Here is an 18903-nt window from a genome sequence, read left to right as displayed (position 1 = left end):
AGGGGGGTTTAAGGGTGGAGGGGGGTGAGTGTTAGGAGGTTTAGGAGATAAGGGAGAAAGATAGGAGTAGGGTTGAGAAGATAGGGGAGGGGGGTTGTAGAGGTGGGCGAGGGTGAGAGGTAGAGTGAGAGGATAGGAAGATAGGTAATAGAGGGGGTGGGGGGGGGGGAGAGATAGAGAAATAGATAGAGAAAATAGATAGGGAAATAGATAGAGAGATAGGAAGATAGGAGGAGGTGGAGTGAGGGAGTTAGATAATGGGATAGAGAGATAGAGAGATAGGTAGATAGGAGGAGTGAGGGAGGTAGATAGTGAACGAGTTAGATAGGTGAGATAGAGAGGGGGATGCGAGTGGGGGAGGGGGATGAGGCAGGAGCAGGAGGGCAGGCGCGGGGAGAAGAGGACGGAGGAGGCAGAAGAGCCGAAGACAAGAAGAACAGAAGACAAGAAGAACAGAAGAACAGAAGACCGGAAGGAGAGAAAAAGGTAGAACAGAAGACCGGAAGGAGAGAAGAAAGGAAGACCGGAAGAACACAGAAGAAGATACAGAAAAACTAAGAACAGAGGGCAGAAGACCACAGAAGAAGATGAGGAAGAAGAGAAGAAGAGTGAAGACGGGGGAAAGAAGAGTACAGAAGAAGATTACAGATGAGGAGCGAGGAGGAAGAACAGAAGAACAGAGAAGAAGAAAAGAAGAAAAGAAGCAGGAGAGAGGGTGAGTAGCGCGGGACAGAGCAAGGGGCTGGGAGGGGGGGGGTACTTACTGTGAGGTGGGTCTCAGGAACCTGGAGGAGCTGCAGCGACAGGGGGAGCGACCTACCCTTGGGTCAAGGGTCGCTACCACTGTCGCGCAGCGGCCGCCATATGAGGTAGGAGGCGGGGGAGGGGTCAGGTGGGGGCGAATGGGAGCTGGGGGGCGGGGGCGTGCAGGAGGTCGCGGCGGGAAAGCGCGAGGGGGGGGGACAGGTAGAGTGAGAAGAGCTGGGGGCGGGGGGTTTAAGGGTGGAGGGGGGTGAGTGTTAGGAGGTTTAGGAGATAAGGGAGAAAGATAGGAGTAGGGTTGAGAAGATAGGGGAGGGGGGGTTGTAGAGTTGGGTGAGGGTGAGAGGTAGAGTGAGAGGATAGGAAGATAGGTAATAGAGGGGGTGAGGGGGGGAGAGATAGAGAAATAGATAGAGAAAATAGATAGGGAAATCGATAGATAGGGAAATAGATAGAGAGATAGGAAGATAGGAGGAGGTGGAGAGTGAGGGAGTTAGATAGTGGGATAGAGAGATAGAGAGATAGGTAGATAGGAGGAGTGAGGGAGGTAGATAGTGAACGGGTTAGATAGGAGAGATAGAGAGGGGGATGCGAGTGGGGGAGGGGGATGAGGCAGGAGCAGGAGGGCAGGCGCGGGGAGAAGAGGACGGAGGAGGCAGAAGAGCCGAAGACATGAAGAACAGAAGACAAGAAGAACAGAAGACCGGAAGGAGAGAAAAAGGAAGACCAGAAGGAGAGAAGAAAGGAAGACCGGAAGAACACAGAAGAAGATACAGAAAAACTAAGAACAGAGGGCAGAAGACCACAGAAGAAGATGAGGAAGAAGAGAAGAAGAGTGAAGACGGGGGAAAGAAGAGTACAGAAGAAGATTACAGATGAGGAGCGAGGAGGAAGAACAGAAGAACAGAGAAGAAAAGAAGCAGGAGAGAGGGTGAGTAGCGCGGGGCAGAGCGAGGGGCTGGGAGGGGGGGGGGTACTTACTGTGAGGTGGGTCTCAGGAACCTGGAGGAGCTGCAGCGGCAGGGGGAGCGACCTACCCTTGGGTCAAGGGTCGCTACCACTGTCGCGCAGCGGGCGCCATATGAGGTAGGAGGGGGGGAGGGGTCAGGTGGGGGCGAATGGGAGCTGGGGGGCGGGGGCGTGCAGGAGGTCGCGGCGGGAAAGCGCGAGGGGGGGACAGGTAGAGTGAGAAGAGCTGGGGAGGGGGGTTTAAGGGTGGAGGGGGGTGAGTGTTAGGAGGTTTAGGAGATAAGGGAGAAAGATAGGAGTAGGGTTGAGAAGATAGGGGAGGGGGGGTTGTAGAGGTGGGCGAGGGTGAGAGGTAGAGTGAGAGGATAGGAAGATAGGTAATAGAGGGGGTGGGGGGGGAGAGATAGAGAAATAGATAGAGAAAATAGATAGGGAAATAGATAGAGAGATAGGAAGATAGGAGGAGGTGGAGAGTGAGGGAGTTAGATAATGGGATAGAGAGATAGAGAGATAGGTAGATAGGAGGAGTGAGGGAGGTAGATAGTGAACGAGTTAGATAGGTGAGATAGAGAGGGGGATGCGAGTGGGGGAGGGGGATGAGGCAGGAGCAGGAGGGCAGGCGCGGGGAGAAGAGGACGGAGGAGGCAGAAGAGCCGAAGACAAGAAGAACAGAAGACAAGAAGAACAGAAGACCGGAAGGAGAGAAAAAGGAAGATCAGAAGACCGGAAGGAGAGAAGAAAGGAAGACCGGAAGAACACAGAAGAAGATACAGAAAAACGAAGAACAGAGGGCAGAAGACCACAGAAGAAGATGAGGAAGAAGAGAAGAAGAGTGAAGACGGGGGAAAGAAGAGTACAGAAGAAGATTACAGACGAGGAGCGAGGAGGAAGAACAGAAGAACAGAGAAGAAGAAAAGAAGAAAAGAAGCAGGAGCAGGAGAGAGGGTGAGTAGCGCGGGACAGAGCGAGGGGCTGGGAGGGGGGGGGGTACTTACTGTGAGGTGGGTCTCAGGAACCTGGAGGAGCTGCAGCGGCAGGGGGAGCGACCTACCCTTGGGTCAAGGGTCGCTACCACTGTCGCGCAGCGGCCGCCATATGAGGTAGGAGGCGGGGGAGGGGTCAGGTGGGGGCGAATGGGAGCTGGGGGGCGGGGGCGTGCAGGAGGTCGCGGCGGGAAAGCGCGAGGGGGGGGACAGGTAGAGTGAGAAGAGCTGGGGAGGGGGGTTTAAGGGTGGAGGGGGGTGAGTGTTAGGAGGTTTAGGAGATAAGGGAGAAAGATAGGAGTAGGGTTGAGAAGATAGGGGAGGGGGGGTTGTAGAGGTGGGCGAGGGTGAGAGGTAGAGTGAGAGGATAGGAAGATAGGTAATAGAGGGGGTGGGGGGGGAGAGATAGAGAAATAGATAGAGAAAATAGATAGGGAAATCGATAGATAGGGAAATAGATAGAGAGATAGGAAGATAGGAGGAGGTAGAGAGTGAGGGAGTTAGATAGTGGGATAGAGAGATAGGTAGATAGGAGGAGTGAGGGAGGTAGATAGTGAACGGGTTAGATAGGAGAGATAGAGAGGGGGATGCGAGTGGGGGAGGGGGATGAGGCAGGAGCAGGAGGGCAGGCGCGGGGAGAAGAGGACGGAGGAGGCAGAAGAGCCGAAGACAAGAAGAACAGAAGACAAGAAGAACAGAAGAACAGAAGACCGGAAGGAGAGAAAAAGGAAGATCAGAAGACCGGAAGGAGAGAAGAAAGGAAGACCGGAAGAACACAGAAGAAGATACAGAAAAACGAAGAACAGAGGGCAGAAGACCACAGAAGAAGATGAGGAAGAAGAGAAGAAGAGTGAAGACGGGGGAAAGAAGAGTACAGAAGAAGATTACAGACTAGGAGCGAGGAGGAAGAACAGAAGAACAGAGAAGAAGAAAAGAAGAAAAGAAGCAGGAGCAGGAGAGAGGGTGAGTAGCGCGGGGCAGAGCGAGGGGCTGGGAGGGGGGGGGGGTACTTACTGTGAGGTGGGTCTCAGGAACTCAGGAACCTGGAGGAGCTGCAGCGGCAGGGGGAGCGACCTACCCTTGGGTCAATCATTATCATTCAGACTGGGCACACATCAGCTGATCGGACCTCAAAATCTATAATAGCTGTGTTGACGTGTGGTGGTATGACGTCCCGGTATGAACCTGTGCTGGTTCTCATCTACCAGATCCGAAATAACCAAGGATAGTTAACTGGCCAGCACCCGTGTATATATTTTAGAGTCAGCGTTAATCAGAGATATAAGATGATATGAGCAACGCAGCAGGGAGTCGTTCACTTGCTTAGGGAAGATAACAATATTAGTCTCTACCCAAGACCGAGGAACCTGTCCCAGTGACTCATAGGAGTTAAAGAGAGCACAGAGGACTGGCACCAATACGTGCACGAAGATAGCATAGAATTTGAGAGGAATTTGGTCAGGGCCGGAGGCTTTCCCCTGGATAACTGGCTAGGTGCAATGTCAGAAAAGGAAACTAGGTCCTCCAACCTGGACCGTTGTAAGTCCATCAGTTACAGATGATGATATGTTTGGAGGCAACTGATTTATGGTGTCTACAGAGGCAACCTCTTACTCAATATACAGCTTCTGATAAAACAGACGAAACTCCTTCCAGATTAGCTTGTGATCGTTCACTTGCCGGCTCTTGTTGTTAATGATAGTCTAGATAGTACGAGCACTGACCTTGTCCCTAAAACTAAAGGAGCATATTCACCCCATTTTTTCACTCTGTTCTTCTTGATCGCATTGTCAAGTAATTTCCCCGAGTGTGGTCTGAGCAATTGCTAGCTGATGAGAAAGAATCAGAAACGCCACCCTGTCTTGACTGATTACACTCCAGGCCAACTGATGCTCTATAAGGACAAAGGAAGACCGTATATGAGCCTCGGCCTCTTTCACCTTCTGCTGGTATGAGGAATGTTTTAAAGTGTGCCCTCTATAGAAGGCTTTAAGCGCATCCTATACTGAGAATAGAAGCTGAGCCAATATTCTGCTCCAAAAAGATCCTAACCTCCCACTCCATGGAGTGAATAAAAGCTTAATGAATAAGAAGTTTCCTATCAAAAGTCCAGACGCAAGGTTGAAAGGAATGGGAGAAGCCCTCTAGATGAAGGATAAAGAAACAGTAAGTTATGGTCAGAGATCACCCTCGGATTTAAAGTTACGCGCATAGAGGTAACAAAGAATAACTGGTGAGGAACATATTGATCCTAGAAAGTGAGTTATGAAGGGCCGAATGAAATATAAACCCAGGCTCCCTGGGGCAGCAGTATCACAAATCGTTTACAAACGCATAAGGTCTCACTTGAATGCTTTATTCCACAGGGAGTAGTAGACCTAGGAGCAGTAGCCCTTGTCCATAAGCAGAAAAAACCAAGCCAGGGGTAAAGAGTGACATTAGAGTCACCACACAATATCAGAGGTTCAGGCCAGTGATCTAGCTCGCACAGAAGACCATTAAAAACCGCAGGATTGTCAGCGTTAGGAGCGTAGACTATACCTAATGTAAGCTGAACGGTCTCTCTAGTAATTACCAAGATTAGCCATTCGGGCCAAACCCCTTCTCTTATCCTGCACCAAAAGAGCTTCTCCCCTCTAGGCGGATGTGAAGCAGGAAGCACTGAGGATATGATAGCTCAGATCATCTTATAAAGGAGTGGGAGTATTAGAAAGGTGAGCCTCTTGTAAGCAAACTATATGTGTATAGCTTTTTTATTAATTTACGTTTATGGGATGCCTTATGCCTCGTACATTCCACCAGAAAATATGTATTTGCTGGTCATGACTATTAGTGTGGTTGGCCATTATCATGATCTATCCAACCTCCGATACACCTTGCAGAATGAGAAAAATAAACATTCCAGCTCTGTGTACTGCACTCATTATTAGGTATGCAACACTTTCTTTTTTTTTTTTTTCAATTCCTTCCCAACTACCCCTTCCCAGTTCTTGCTGCTTTTAGTGAAGAGACCTGCTTCATATTCCCACCCCACTTATGAGACACCCATCATCCACCCACCCACCCCACCCTGCTGTGAACCCCCTCCACCAACTAGTCTTTGAAACCTGTGCCATCTACCACCTCCAACTGAGGAAGAGCCCTAGATATAATTGTGAGAAAGAACCCCCCTCCCCCCTGAGGTGCCCATGGCCAAAACTGACCTTGTTGAGGCAAGATGGCAGCATTGTGCTAGTCGTGCACGGACCCTGGGAGAAGCACCAGCCGAAATTGATTAATGGTGCACAGAGGCCGTCGGAGACCAGGGTCTAAACTGGATTCCCCCGTTACCGGAGCTGACAACATTAGAGTCCCTGGGTGACGCACGAGTCCTATGATGTTGGCTCAGCCGCGCTGGGGTGCTGGAGGGTCACTGAAGCCACCGGATTCCTGATGAAAGTTTTGTTGGCTGCTGCAAAATGGGCGGAGCTTCCCCTTCAGCATGTAAAAGGGAACCCAAGGGAGAGGTGGATTGTGGCTGGTAAGCAGCGTCTTTTTTCCTTGTGGGGAGATGTTAATGCCTGGAAAGGGAAGAGGCTTCCCTAGATCTCAAGGCTGAGTCCAGGACGCTGCTGCTGCTTCAGTCAGTTTGTTTTCCAGCATAATGGGTGGTCTCTTCTCCTTTGTAGCCTGCTACTAAGTTGCAGCAAGGAAAACTGTTGTCATAAACCTCTGCATTCTCCTGTGAATTCTCCTGCAACTCTGTGTCAATTTATATTTTTGCTGCTTCCTATTGCACAGTTGCTGCAGGAGATCAGGAGCGCCTCTTTAATATTTGGCTGAATTTTTGGCTTAGTAATCGTACGTTACAGTTACTCACCATTCTCAGCTTATTAAAGATGCCACCAAAATTGATTGGGGGTGAGGGGGGCTCCTTCCACCCACTCTAATATCAAAAGCCCACAGACCGTTGGGAGAAAGAAACCTCAGCATAGCAAAGTTATGGTCAGTAAGTCGAGTAGTTCAGGGAACACAGTTGCAGAAGCCACAGGTGTGGAGGAGATATTGACATCTACTTCAAGGCCCACCATTGAGAGCGGCAAACTGCTAACTCACGATAATGCCTCAGAAGCTACATAGATTCAAGTGAATGTTTAAGCAGCAGGGTCTATATCCATATCAGTTTCCGCAACACTCTCCCGGAGAACTTTAGATCTGTATATCGCCTCCCTCCTGCCAGTTGCTCACACAACTGGGGCAAAAGGCACATTGTGCGCCCCCAGTGACACATCAGAGGCCATCATTGCGAGACCAGGAGTTATTAGGAAGTGTAGCACCTGCTACATTCTAGGGAAGATCTAACCTCAACCTTGAGCCTTACCAGGGTGAATCCCAGAAATCGTTGAATCGATGACCTCCGTACAGAGTATCAGAAGATACTGCCACTGCAGTCCAGTCAAGAGAACTCGTTGCAGGTACTAAGACTCTTGAGCAATGACCTCAGTTGCCGGTACACCACTCCCCCCAAGCCTAAACACTGAAACTTTTTTCTCATTGTCAGACACTGGGAGTCTGTCGGACTTTGATGTGGAAGACCATAAGCCGGAAGGGAGCACTCCGGCAGGCAGCCTCAATGACTCGTTGACAGCATACATTAACGCTTAGGAGGCTGGGGTCGCTCCATCACACCCACTCAGAGAGACTTGGGGATAAGTCTTTACACAGGGGTGTCTCGATCCCACAATATCCAAGTTGGATGTGGAGGATGAGTTGGTCTGGGAGCCAGATGGTACGGAGCTCACGCAAACAAATCCTTCTCCACTAGTCCTGGGAACAGGTACTGCTCAATCGCCGGTGGGTGGTAGCAGGGCTTCAGCCTTTTCCTCTGTCTCCATCATCCGCACTACCGAATCTGGCTTCCCTACCTTGACTGCTATTTATGAGCTCTTACAACAACACAGCGAAGAGTATCGAAATGACTCACTTGCACTCAAAACTGCTTACTTAAAGATGCAAGTTGTACTGAGGAAGCTATCAGAGAATATGTATACTGTTAATACGTGTCTTGGGAAAATAGAGAAAACTCAGGAGGCTCTTCAAGTCAGTCGTCTGTATAGTCAAAACACAATCCTTGCAGCATGAATATCAGCTGCTTACACTCTCATCAGGGGTATAGGACCTAAGAGCAGATCCCGTCAGAACAATCTTAGGGTACTTGGCATTCCAGAAGGTGCTGAAGGGGACGATCCTCAAGAATACATAGTCCGTATTTTTTGTGAGTGCTTCCCTGCATTGAAGACTGTAACATGGACACCAATATTCAGAGAGCTCATCGTTTCCCATCCTGCTTCTCTTGTGAGGGTCCTTCGCTTCACTACCCACGGGCAATATTGATTTATGTTGGCCATTTCCTGCTGAGGAAGTATCTTCTCGGCAGCCCGTCCAGTATCACTGATTAAAGCCCATGGAGTCAAGTTCTTTGTCTGGTCGGATTTGTGCCACAAGACAGTTGTAAGGCAGTGGCAGCTTAGGCTCCAAAAATCTGAGATCTCCGCCTCCCTACTGGAACCAGCCACCCTATGCATCAAGCATGAGGGCCAAGTGTATTTCTATTTTGATACTCCCAAAGTTGAAGAGCTGTTGGAGAAATGGCAGCAAGGCAAATAAAAGGTTGGGAATATGATCCAAATGGCAGCCAGCCAGCTCAAGGGTGGAGGGGTAGGCTTGTTATTACACTTTAGTCACCGTGTACTCTTTCAGGTTCCTTCGCCAAGGTTTTCTATGATGGATAAAAATGTACATCTGCTAATGATTTCTCTCCTATGTGCCACCCCCTTCTTAGCACTTTTTTCTTCTGTCCTCCTCTGCTTTCTTTTTTTAGGGTCTCTAGGGCTCTGGGTCTTTGGCTCATCTCTAAGATATCCCCACCCAATTCGGAACCCATGACTGCTTTATTAAATAGGTGAGTGAATTTCCTGTGCATTCCCCCCTCTCCATATATGCATGGTGTGGAATGCTTGCTTAAGTATTTGCACTCTCATTCTGCAACTTCATTGCACTAAGTCATTTTAAGCCTTATCTCAGCAAGTGCAACAGTTTTTGTAGTTTAATAAACTGTTTTCTAGCTCTTTAATTTCTTGCTCCAGTCTCACCATGTGATCTCTAAGTGATCTGAGCACTCCCACTTGCTTAGCAACGCAGAAGCCGTGGATCACCAATTTAAATGTTTCCCAAATACTACTCCTATCCATCATAGAGCCAATTCTGTTGGTAAAATATTCTGTGATTTTACATCTAAGCTCATCCTAGAACACTCTGTCTAACAGTGCTCCTGGCAGTAGTCTTTACTTTTGGTAGTATTCTGAGTCCCTGGTACTTGGGACCTCATCCAAACACCAGAATGGTTGCAAAGAGTTTCAGTACAGTGTTGGACCTTGAGCATCAAAGGGCTAGCATCACCTGTGGTCAGCCAGTAGTCGAGCCTTGACCACAGGTTGTGTGCTGACAACATGAACATCCCTTCCCATTATGCTGGATGTCTCAACCACCAAATGGCCATCCTAAAAGATCATGCCTCCCACTGGATAAAGTACTACATTTTGCTAATAAAATACTTTAGGATCTTCTGATGCACACTCTTACATCCTACTGTCAACATAAGAAAAACTGGACAACACGCAAACTACTAGTTTTGGATTTTACAGCTATTAATGATCTAGCCCCCAGCTTTCTATCTTGAATGCTTAAAAGATATATGCCTTCTTGCATACTTCAATCGATTGACTTAGGTCTTCTTGTCTCTCTAAACATCTCTAATCTGGCTCAGGATTCCACTCTAATGAGCTTCCTGGATCATAACTTTGGATTAGATTGCCAGGGTAACCGTACTGTTTCCTTCCTAAACTGCCTTAAAAAACAGTCTACTTGAAAGTACTCATAATTATTCTTCTCTAACTGTTGTACTCCCATACCCACTCATACCCCCACTGTAACCTGTAGATAACTATTTGCACTAAGCGGTCTAGTCTATGTCTATTGCAAGATGTTTACTATTTATGTACCTTTTCCCAAGTTGTTTTAAATATCTTCTACTAGCTGCCATCATCTCTTAACAATTAATTTCAGGAAATATTCTTCACTACAGATAATTGAGCTAGAACATTAGCCGCCACCAAAGATGAAGCAGTGGAACGCTATTCTCTGATTGAGAAAGTAAAAAAACTTCACTACAAGTCCTACAGGTCCTGTCTACCAAAATGTAAATTGACAGGCACATTTACTAAAGACAGAAATGAATCAAATACTTCTTTCATTATTGTGTTGTTCAAATTGACATTTGATTGTGTTTTTACCTCTTCAATTTGTAGATGTTGCCTTCACTATATGTTTGAGACAGCCAGACCCCTGAAAAAGGGACGGACTGTCCTGAAACGTACTGGGCCTATGCCATAACATTAGTGGCTTCTCAAAAGAAAAGGAAAAAAAAAAGAAAATCACTCAAACATATGGATTGATGCCATTTTAGTAATAAATGCAATATAACTAGATTACTTTGAAGTACGAATTATTTGATTACATGTTAAAGCTTACAGGACATAAGCTATGTTGTGGTTGTCACCTTATGAATTCCCCAGGTGCCTACGTAAAATGATCCACCAAGGACTCGGGTGCTCATTCATCCAGGAGGCAAACTACCTGGACATTGCAATCAGGTGGGTGTCAAAAGTCTATAACCAGACAGCCCTAAGGTTCAAAGATGGAGCGAAGTACATCCTAGTAAATTTATGCCCTCATGCCCGTGTTTCAGGAAAGTGAAAGACTTCATATAATGGCTTTGACGGAGTGGGTAATTACTACAAGTCTACTGCTCTGCTGTTTCCTATGCAGGTGCCAATCATGGGAGTGAAACATCCTACTATATCATTGAGTCTCAATGGCCATGAGTGTAACAATGAACCCATGGACATGCATACAGTACATATTAATGAGGGAGGTAGACAGATATGGAACCAAAGCCTGCCGAAAGCAAATAATATAGTAACAAATGTTTCTTGGTCTTGACTTTTGAGGCATTTAAACAAAACCAAATTAAGCAGTGACTCCAAACTTCCTTTTTAGCAGTACTCTGCGATTATCTCTTAGAACTTGGGCCGATTAGAAATATCTAAAGTGAACAGTCTTATGAGATTTTCTCCAGCAGTTATTTTTCTCCAAGAGACCTGGTCTGTATCAAGCATTGTCTGGAATAACTACTTTGTTATGGATGCCCCGCTACAAGAGTTAGAAAAGGGCATGCGAAGGGTGGCCCTTCTATCCTCCTTACAGTCAAGATAATGTGGGACTTTGAAATACTCCAACTTCCATTCAATAACATTCAATGCATTAAAATCAAACTTCCAAAAGAAACTGATGAGTCTGCAGATACTTTATTTTTATTCAACATCTATGTCCCTCCCAGTCCGGAATTCAACTCACTGATGAATTAGATACTTGACTTAATAGAGTTTATCCTTGAGCCAGGAGGAAATTCCCAAATAATAATAATGGGAGACTTTAATGCAAAACTTTCAATAAGGTCCTGGAAGAAGCCTGGCCATACCCAATCCTGTTTTCCATCCCACCAAAGGCAGACAAACTCAGAAGAATGTCACTGAATGGAATGCATAGCGTGATTTTAAATGGAAGAATGGAAGGGAACGTCCCAGCTGCTTTTACTAGAAAAAGGATCACAGGCCACTCTATTATCAATTACATCATAACCAGCTAAGATCTTTACCAGAAGCCCTTGCTCCTGAAGTTTGAATTTGTTCAGGCAGTGATCACACATTACTATATTATGAATTTGTACTAGATCTACACTTAACGTTTCTTGGTCCTTAGCAGAAGGAAACAAGGAAGCTCATTTAGTCCACAAGCAAGGTTGAATCATATGGAATTTTAATAACATTACTCAGTAGAATACACCAATTGTGCAGTGTTTTCCCAGAGTCATTTGAATGAAGAAATCCTATGCAAATATTTCAAGTTACATCTTGGATGCTGCCTTTATGAACCAGAAGAGGTGCTGCACCCATAAATCTGTAATTCCAAAAAGAGCCAAAGGAAGCTGAACTTTATCAAAAGTTTAATCAACCCTTCTGGCTCCAATTCATTGCTTTCTCAGCCACAAGGGGCAAATAAATTATAGCTCTCTGAAGGAAATGTAGGAAAATTTGCTCCTTCAATAGTAAAACCATCATAGATAAGAACTGGGTGGAACCGCAGCAAGGAGCCTTACAAAAAAAGTATAATGGAATCTTTTGGCACATTATCTCTAAGCTCACAGGCAGTAGGAAACAATGTCTGCAATTCCCATTCCACAGCAGGAAAAGATTAATTATTTCTCTGAACTCTATGAGACTAACGTTGCCCTGTTGAATCATGAGGAGTCCCCTAAGCCTGTTTCTGAGCTTGATCAACATATAGTAACTCCTAAGGAGAAACAGAAATAATTATACATAAGGAAAGCTAGATCTTCTGTGCAGTGGGACCCGACAAGATTCCTATAAAAGTATTACAGCGTGACCCAGAGGGTATGTTTCTTACTCCACTTTTTTCCTATTGTTCTGCAAAAGGTCAAATCCCAAGTTCATGGTCTTGTAGTTTAGAAGTCCTCCTCCATGAAAAAGTATCTTGCCATTGTTTTGCTAATCATCAAATAGCACTTCTTCACGGAACAGCGAAGATCTTCGCCTCAAGCATTCTGGACCACCTCAAAGACTGGACTTTTTCTAAGGGCATGATACCGGCAGGTCAAGCAGGTTTTGGCCGAAACATTCTGTAACTTATAATACTGCAGTATTGCAAACTGTAATTGTTAAGTATGTGGTGACCCAATCACAAGTGGTTTACTGTGTGGTCTTTGAATTTTCTACTGCTTTTGATAGGGTTGATAGACCCACCCCATGGAGGAATCTAGTTAGACTGGGGATACCTAGTGCCTTACTGAGTCCTATTATTGCGCTTCTCACATCTACTTGGTGCAGTCTTCATGGGGGAGATAAGGGGTTGCCTCCTTAGTTTTTAACCCACAACAGCCTGAAACAAGGATGTATTTTAACCCCACTTTAGTTTTCCTTATTCTTAATGACTTAACTGCCTGTTTTAAAGATGTAAATAATTTTCCCCAAAAAAATTGCACTCGAAACATATATGTTTTCATTAATTAATGTATGCCGATGACGTGGTAATTTTTGATCTTCTACCTATATTGGTCACCAGCAAAACCTGGATATTCTTTCCAAGTACGCTGAGGATAATGTTTTGAAAATAAATATCTCTAAAACCAAAGTGCCATCTTTTAGAGGGAAGAGAAGATATCGCCCATTTGACTGGAAGTTGGATGGTGGGCCCATGGAGGCGGTGTCAACATACAGATACTTAAGGAGGGTTTTCTCCCAGACATTGGAAAGCACCTCTCCCTTTTCCCATATAGGGTCTAAGGGAACAACTCAAATAGGTGCCTTAAAAATTAGGCATTTAATGGGTGACGATATCCCCATTCTTCAGGCACTGTGCTTACAGCTTTCCCTTCTCAGCGCTTACTCCAGTTCCCTGGCTAATATGATTAGATGGGCATATAATCTTCTGCACACTTCTGAGGGTACTTTGAGAGAACTCCTGAGGAATGAAACCTTTGAGGGTGAAGTAGGTCCCTATACTTTCAATAACAATCTTGAGACCACACTAGTGAATTTCCAGTGAACTGCTGCCCACTAGCAATTAAGGACACCATCACAATTAAGGTTGTTTTTGAAAAACATGACGGCCAGATTAAGAGATACTGCACACTGTTCCCAGTTAGAAATTTATAAGCCCTATACTGGTAACCCGTCACATCCGACCTATCAAGGATATTTAATGTTTACATTAGACCACAGCACAAGGCAAGTAGTAATCATGTTAAAGTTAGGCATCTTACCACTAAACAACTTTAAAAGCCACTTGGAGGGTAAAAGAGACAGGACTGGAACATGTGACCTTTGCAGGGGTGGGCTTAAAGATCTAAAGCATGTTTTATTCATCTGCCACTCTAAAACAGTGCTTAAAGCGAGAAATTGCTTTTTAAAACCTTTGTGCTTTAAATAAAGTGTTTAAACTTAATGACCTGATTGCTTTAACAAAGTCTCCTCCTGGTAAATTGGTGTGCTATAATTTGTCTAATTTTAAAGCATTTTTATCTATGTATCAGCAGTGATTAAACGTAGAATTCGGTCATGCCTCATATGAGTCTTTTAATGTAATTATTGTGACTAAGTATTGTTGATCTCTGATGAAATCTAAATCAATAAATTGTAACTTATGCCCTCATGAAAACAGTGGACATTCCTGTAATTAATGGACTCCCTCTTGCTTTAGTGAGTCCATGAAAAAAATCATAACTATGGATCTCACCATTGGAATCTTGGGGATCTAGGCTTTCAGCATCTGGAAGAACATATTTATCTCCAACACACTTATCTTGACTCACAAATGTGATCGGTGGTGCAGGAAAGTTATGGAGACTTCTTCAGTGAGGGTCTCACACACATAGACCAGAAGAGTAAGTTGTGATCACATAGTGTAGCATTTCACTAGGAGCATGACATGCTGTGCCCACTAGTGCAAAGTTTTGAACAAGGAAGGAAGAAAAGGAACATGCTTTAACTGATCTTACCCGGCATCTGGTCCCACTGCTCCACCACATTAGGTGACCACATATGGCCCTTGCATGGGCCCCACCTTTAGACAGAATCCCAAAACCCAAGAAGTATCTTGCACCACCAAGCTGAGACAATCTAATTTTTCCAAAAAAGGTCCACTATCTAGCCAATAGACTTTACTCTCTATGGAGTGGGGAGAGCCTTTGCAAGACCAGCCCAATTAACTAAAGCCTTTTGGACAGCAGCAAGGAGAATCTAGATTAGTTCACAGAAACCCCAATCTTGATTGCAGTCATAAGTGTCATGGTATTACTGGACAACGCTTTCTCCATTGATGCGGCTCTGATGAGGGTTGGCTAGGTACATTTATCAGTGAACCTTCTGCAGCCACTGAAAAGCACCAAATGAGCAGGGTCTTTGGAAAGATATAGAGGGCAGTGGAAGTTAAGAAGAGAGTTGAGACAAAGGGTAAGGACTGTGTATAAATAGTGCTGACTTCCTGCTGGGAATAAGAGGTATACCTTGTGTTCCTGCAGGATGGGCACATGAATGTAAAGCTCCTGCATATCTGCATTGCACAGCCTGAGGCAAAGTCAGCATGTTGGACTTCTGAAAGGGAAGTAATTGATTCGGACCATAAAGATACAGAGACCGATTGGAAGTTGCAACTGGAGAAATTGTAGAGAATAGCTGTTCCAAAATATTCACAGGACCCAAAGTCTCAACGTTATTTGGGTCCCATAATGGCAGCAGAGAGAAAGCTTTCTCCTCCAAAGGAGTAACAGATGAAGGAAGTGGAAGGACTGACTTACATTTCGAAGGCATCTTGAGATCTTGGTGCCCACAGAAGGAAGATGGGCTTGAAGCAAATATGCAACAGAGTCTGTATGCAACAGAGTCTGTTTGGTGACAGGAACCCCTCTGCTCCTGATCACGTGGCACCCATTCCCTGGACTATGACAATCCCCAGTACCATTGAAAGATGATCATACAACCAAATGCTTTCACCTCTCCTGGAGTTACGCTCAGCATATGCACCAGTAAAGGTGATCTTCGCACAGGAAAGTCACTGGGCAGCATATTTCACTACTTCACCAGTCTCCTAGCTGTACAAAGATTAAATCAAAATCTTGCATTTCTCTGCATGCAAGTCAAATGATTCTGAGGAAAGGAAATCAAGGAGAGCAGAGGCAGGGAATCTCGTCCTGATGCAGAGTTACGCAGGTCAAATTCTATAAAAAGCCAGGGAAATCGAGCGCTTGTCTCCAAGCCAGAGCTCTGTGGCATGAACTATAAATTGAAGGAAAAACGGATGGAGGAGGAAGACAGTAAAGAAAAGCTAAACCAAAAAAAAAAAAGAAATGAAAAATAATCTGTCCTCGAGTAGGAAGCTGCTGAGCACGACAGAAACAGATTCCTAACCACAGCTTACGACAGAAAAGAATGGAACTAGCGAGAGAGCACATGAGCACAGGAAATTATAGCATATTGTATATAACTAATGCATGGTACAGCATGCCAAGTTTTAATTTAACACCTTCTTAAAAAAATCTATTTTTATTTATTTTCCTTTTTTTGGCTTACATAAAGCAAGAAACATTTACATGATTAAATATGTGAAGCATGGCATCATTTTTGGCTGTCTTTATCTGATCACATATATGAATGAATACTGACTTGCACAGGTTTAGTAAAAGGGTGCATTATCAACCCTGCAGCTATGAAAGACATTTAAGATTCGCTCGTTGTGACATTTCCTGCTCAAGGGTTTGGTCAAGTTGTCAAGTTAGGGAGCCAACGGTGTGCCAATGTTAAGAACGTCAAGCCAGTAATGATTCCTGCTGGGCTCCATTTGATTTGTAAATTAATGAAGGGAGCCTCTATATTGATATATACCTGGTTCTACAGCCATCCTCTGATTCATGCCCTCCATCCTTTTTAAAACTGCACGGGAACAGGGGTATAAGTTGTGACATACAATGCCTGATTTTGTGATAATTAGTCCTAATGAGAACCCTATAAAGTCTGTCTGGGCAGGTCAATGATAACAAGATGTGATATCAATGGGACTGACACTCAGCACCTCATAGATCTCATTCAATATTTCCCTCTAGCATGACTGTACTACCACACAGCCCCAAATTGTTTGGAAGAAAGTCTACTTATGTTGATTTATCAGCTTCCGAGCTGCTTCCAGTTCCACCAGTATGAAATTAGAATACCCAGACAGATAAAACAGCCAGGACATAGTAGTAATACTTCTTGTGCTGTAGGAGTTAAGAAAAAATTAATAAAAACATACAGATTAAATTAAAACAAAGTATACATTTGTAATGCCCACATTTGCCTGAATGCAACAAACCTGGAATCATGCTGGTATCTAGGCTTTCCACTAAAGGGAAGAAAAAAGATAGTTAAGTAATTAAATCAAATCTCCTCTGTAGAAACTACAAATAAACAATGCAGAACATAGTCACTGCAAAACTGAAACTTGCTATAAATGTTATCACTTGTGGGACTGCAATTTTAAATAATAACCCATGAAAAGGCTCTGCTTAAGAAGCACTTCACATACTAACATTCCTGACACCACTCTCATTAAAGGCATCCTACTTTTTGTACGAGTTAGTAGTGCGGACGTTAATCAGACCTAGATTAAACAAAATTCCATCTTTGAACCCTACTGATGGTGACATCTGAATCTGATCAGATGGCCTTCAATAAGTGCAATGTCTTAAGTGTTTGTTGGTCTTAGAAGGTAAGAGGCAATCTGATGACAAACTAGAGCAGCACAGTGCGATAGTCAGATAAGTGACGCCAAGCGGACAGATAGTATTTGAAACTAGAACGGTTAGACACACATACTGAAAGGGAATTAAAGACATTTGCCTTCTGCTGATGACACACACTGCTCAGCAAATCCAGCTGGCATGGTTTTAATGCTCTAACGTGCAGACACAAAAATAAAAATGGACATGGAGATAATGACAACAGAACAGGCTGATTTAGTTTTAAAAAATTGCTTTATGTTTACAATGCAAAAAGACAGAAGAACTGAATGTGCAATGATTGAGTGTGCCTTCAAATGTAACACAGTCCCTCGTGCCTTGCTATGGAAGAGGGACAGGTACATCCAAACAGTCAATAGCATGAAGTGAAAGTATTACTCCTCTGAGTCGGAGCCAAAGGTCACTTTATACACAAGCTAAAGTATTCGTCAATAGGTAAGAGACAGCTGTGCTGCCAAGCCAGAACTTAAAATACCCAACCAGTACATCAATGCAGGTATGCTGTGAATCAGTCGGGGATCAAAGGCCCACAGGCAAAAAAAAACAAAAACATGTTGGCTTTAGCTATGCTTTAAATAACATACATTTCACTCCAGCTGCGCTAACACAGAAATACTTTCAATATTGCAAATGGCAATTTACTTTCGTATTGTATGGAAATGTACCACCATTGACAGTAAATGCCTTCTTGTACTCACACTGGTTAAACGGTTACATGGTTACAATATATCTAGATGTCCTTCAAATGAACACCCCACGTGCATTTTTCAACTATTTAGCCATTGCCTTGAGCGAGCACAAGCTGCGTAGTCATCTTGACCCACTTAGTACTTCATGCATGCATTCAAAAGCAGAAGCCAACCAAATTATTTCATCTGGACATTACTGCACACTTGAATAACCATCAAAATAACAAAAACAGGAGAAACTTTAGGCCACCTCATTGTGCTATAAATGATAGTGATCAGAACCCTTAATAGTTTTGCTTGAACAATATGATCACACGTTTCTGCTACAATTTTGCAGTGACTAGGAGTCTGCAACACCCGGTACAAATTGTCAACCTACACGACTTACGATTTTCTTCATTCTCCCTGTACAGTCTGTTTACTTTCTCCACTAGCTCCCATTTCTCGCAGCATCCAGAATAATTTACAAAATTACGAGCCAGGATTTCTTTAAGCTGGCGGATAGTCAGCCCTTCAATATCTTCGAGAGCAGATAAATCTGACAGCGAAGCTCTTGCCCTCTTTCTCGATAACGCCATTGTCTGAAAAAAATGATACTCTTTTTTAATCAAGAACTTTACTTGCATATCTTTGATAACAGACGTTGTAACTTTACTTGACTCCTTAAGGAAGGCATCAGTCTTTAACATGAAGGAACATCATATAACCCATTTGAAGTTCTCTGTTCATATTTCAAATAATTATTAAAAAAAAAAAAATGCTTAGCTTATCTTAGTTTGCACATTGTGGCTGGGTAGCATATGAGCACTTGATGGATGGCTAGCTAACTGCAAGGTGGCCAATGTCCTGCAAGCAAGCTCACCTTTTTGTAGAAAGTTCAAAAAATGTGTGGCAAAAAAAAATCCATGAATGATCGGCTACCTCATGCAAGCATGGGCTAGGCAGTATATGTTTCCACAATCATCAGTTGGAACAGAAGTTGCTCCATTGACACATCCAACTGGCCACTTGTGACCTTTTGTCAAATTTATCTTTGAACAATCAATTTCTC

At 44.3% G+C, this 18903-nt stretch overlaps 1 protein-coding gene across 5 annotated transcripts in view; it reads right to left on the bottom strand.

Moving 5' to 3' along the window:
- Nucleotides 1-18903, bottom strand: part of RNF34 (ring finger protein 34) — a 124716-nt gene that overhangs the window by 13322 nt on the left and 92491 nt on the right. For 3 of the 5 annotated variants that reach the window (XM_069214898.1, XM_069214900.1, XM_069214902.1), the window contains 2 exons: nucleotides 18232-18433; nucleotides 16737-16766 (listed from right to left, as the gene is read on the bottom strand). In XM_069214898.1, coding sequence (XP_069070999.1) covers nucleotides 16737-16766; nucleotides 18232-18433 — 232 coding nt within the window. The remainder of the gene's footprint in view (nucleotides 1-16736; nucleotides 16767-18231; nucleotides 18434-18903) is intronic. The other 2 variants (XM_069214899.1, XM_069214901.1) reach the window with 1 other exon arrangement.

This window comes from Pleurodeles waltl, chromosome 11 (assembly GCF_031143425.1).
Source record: "Pleurodeles waltl isolate 20211129_DDA chromosome 11, aPleWal1.hap1.20221129, whole genome shotgun sequence".
Classification (NCBI taxonomy): Eukaryota; Metazoa; Chordata; class Amphibia; order Caudata; family Salamandridae; genus Pleurodeles; species Pleurodeles waltl.
Note: the sequence above shows the minus strand (reverse complement) of the source record. Positions and strands in the feature narration are given on the sequence as shown.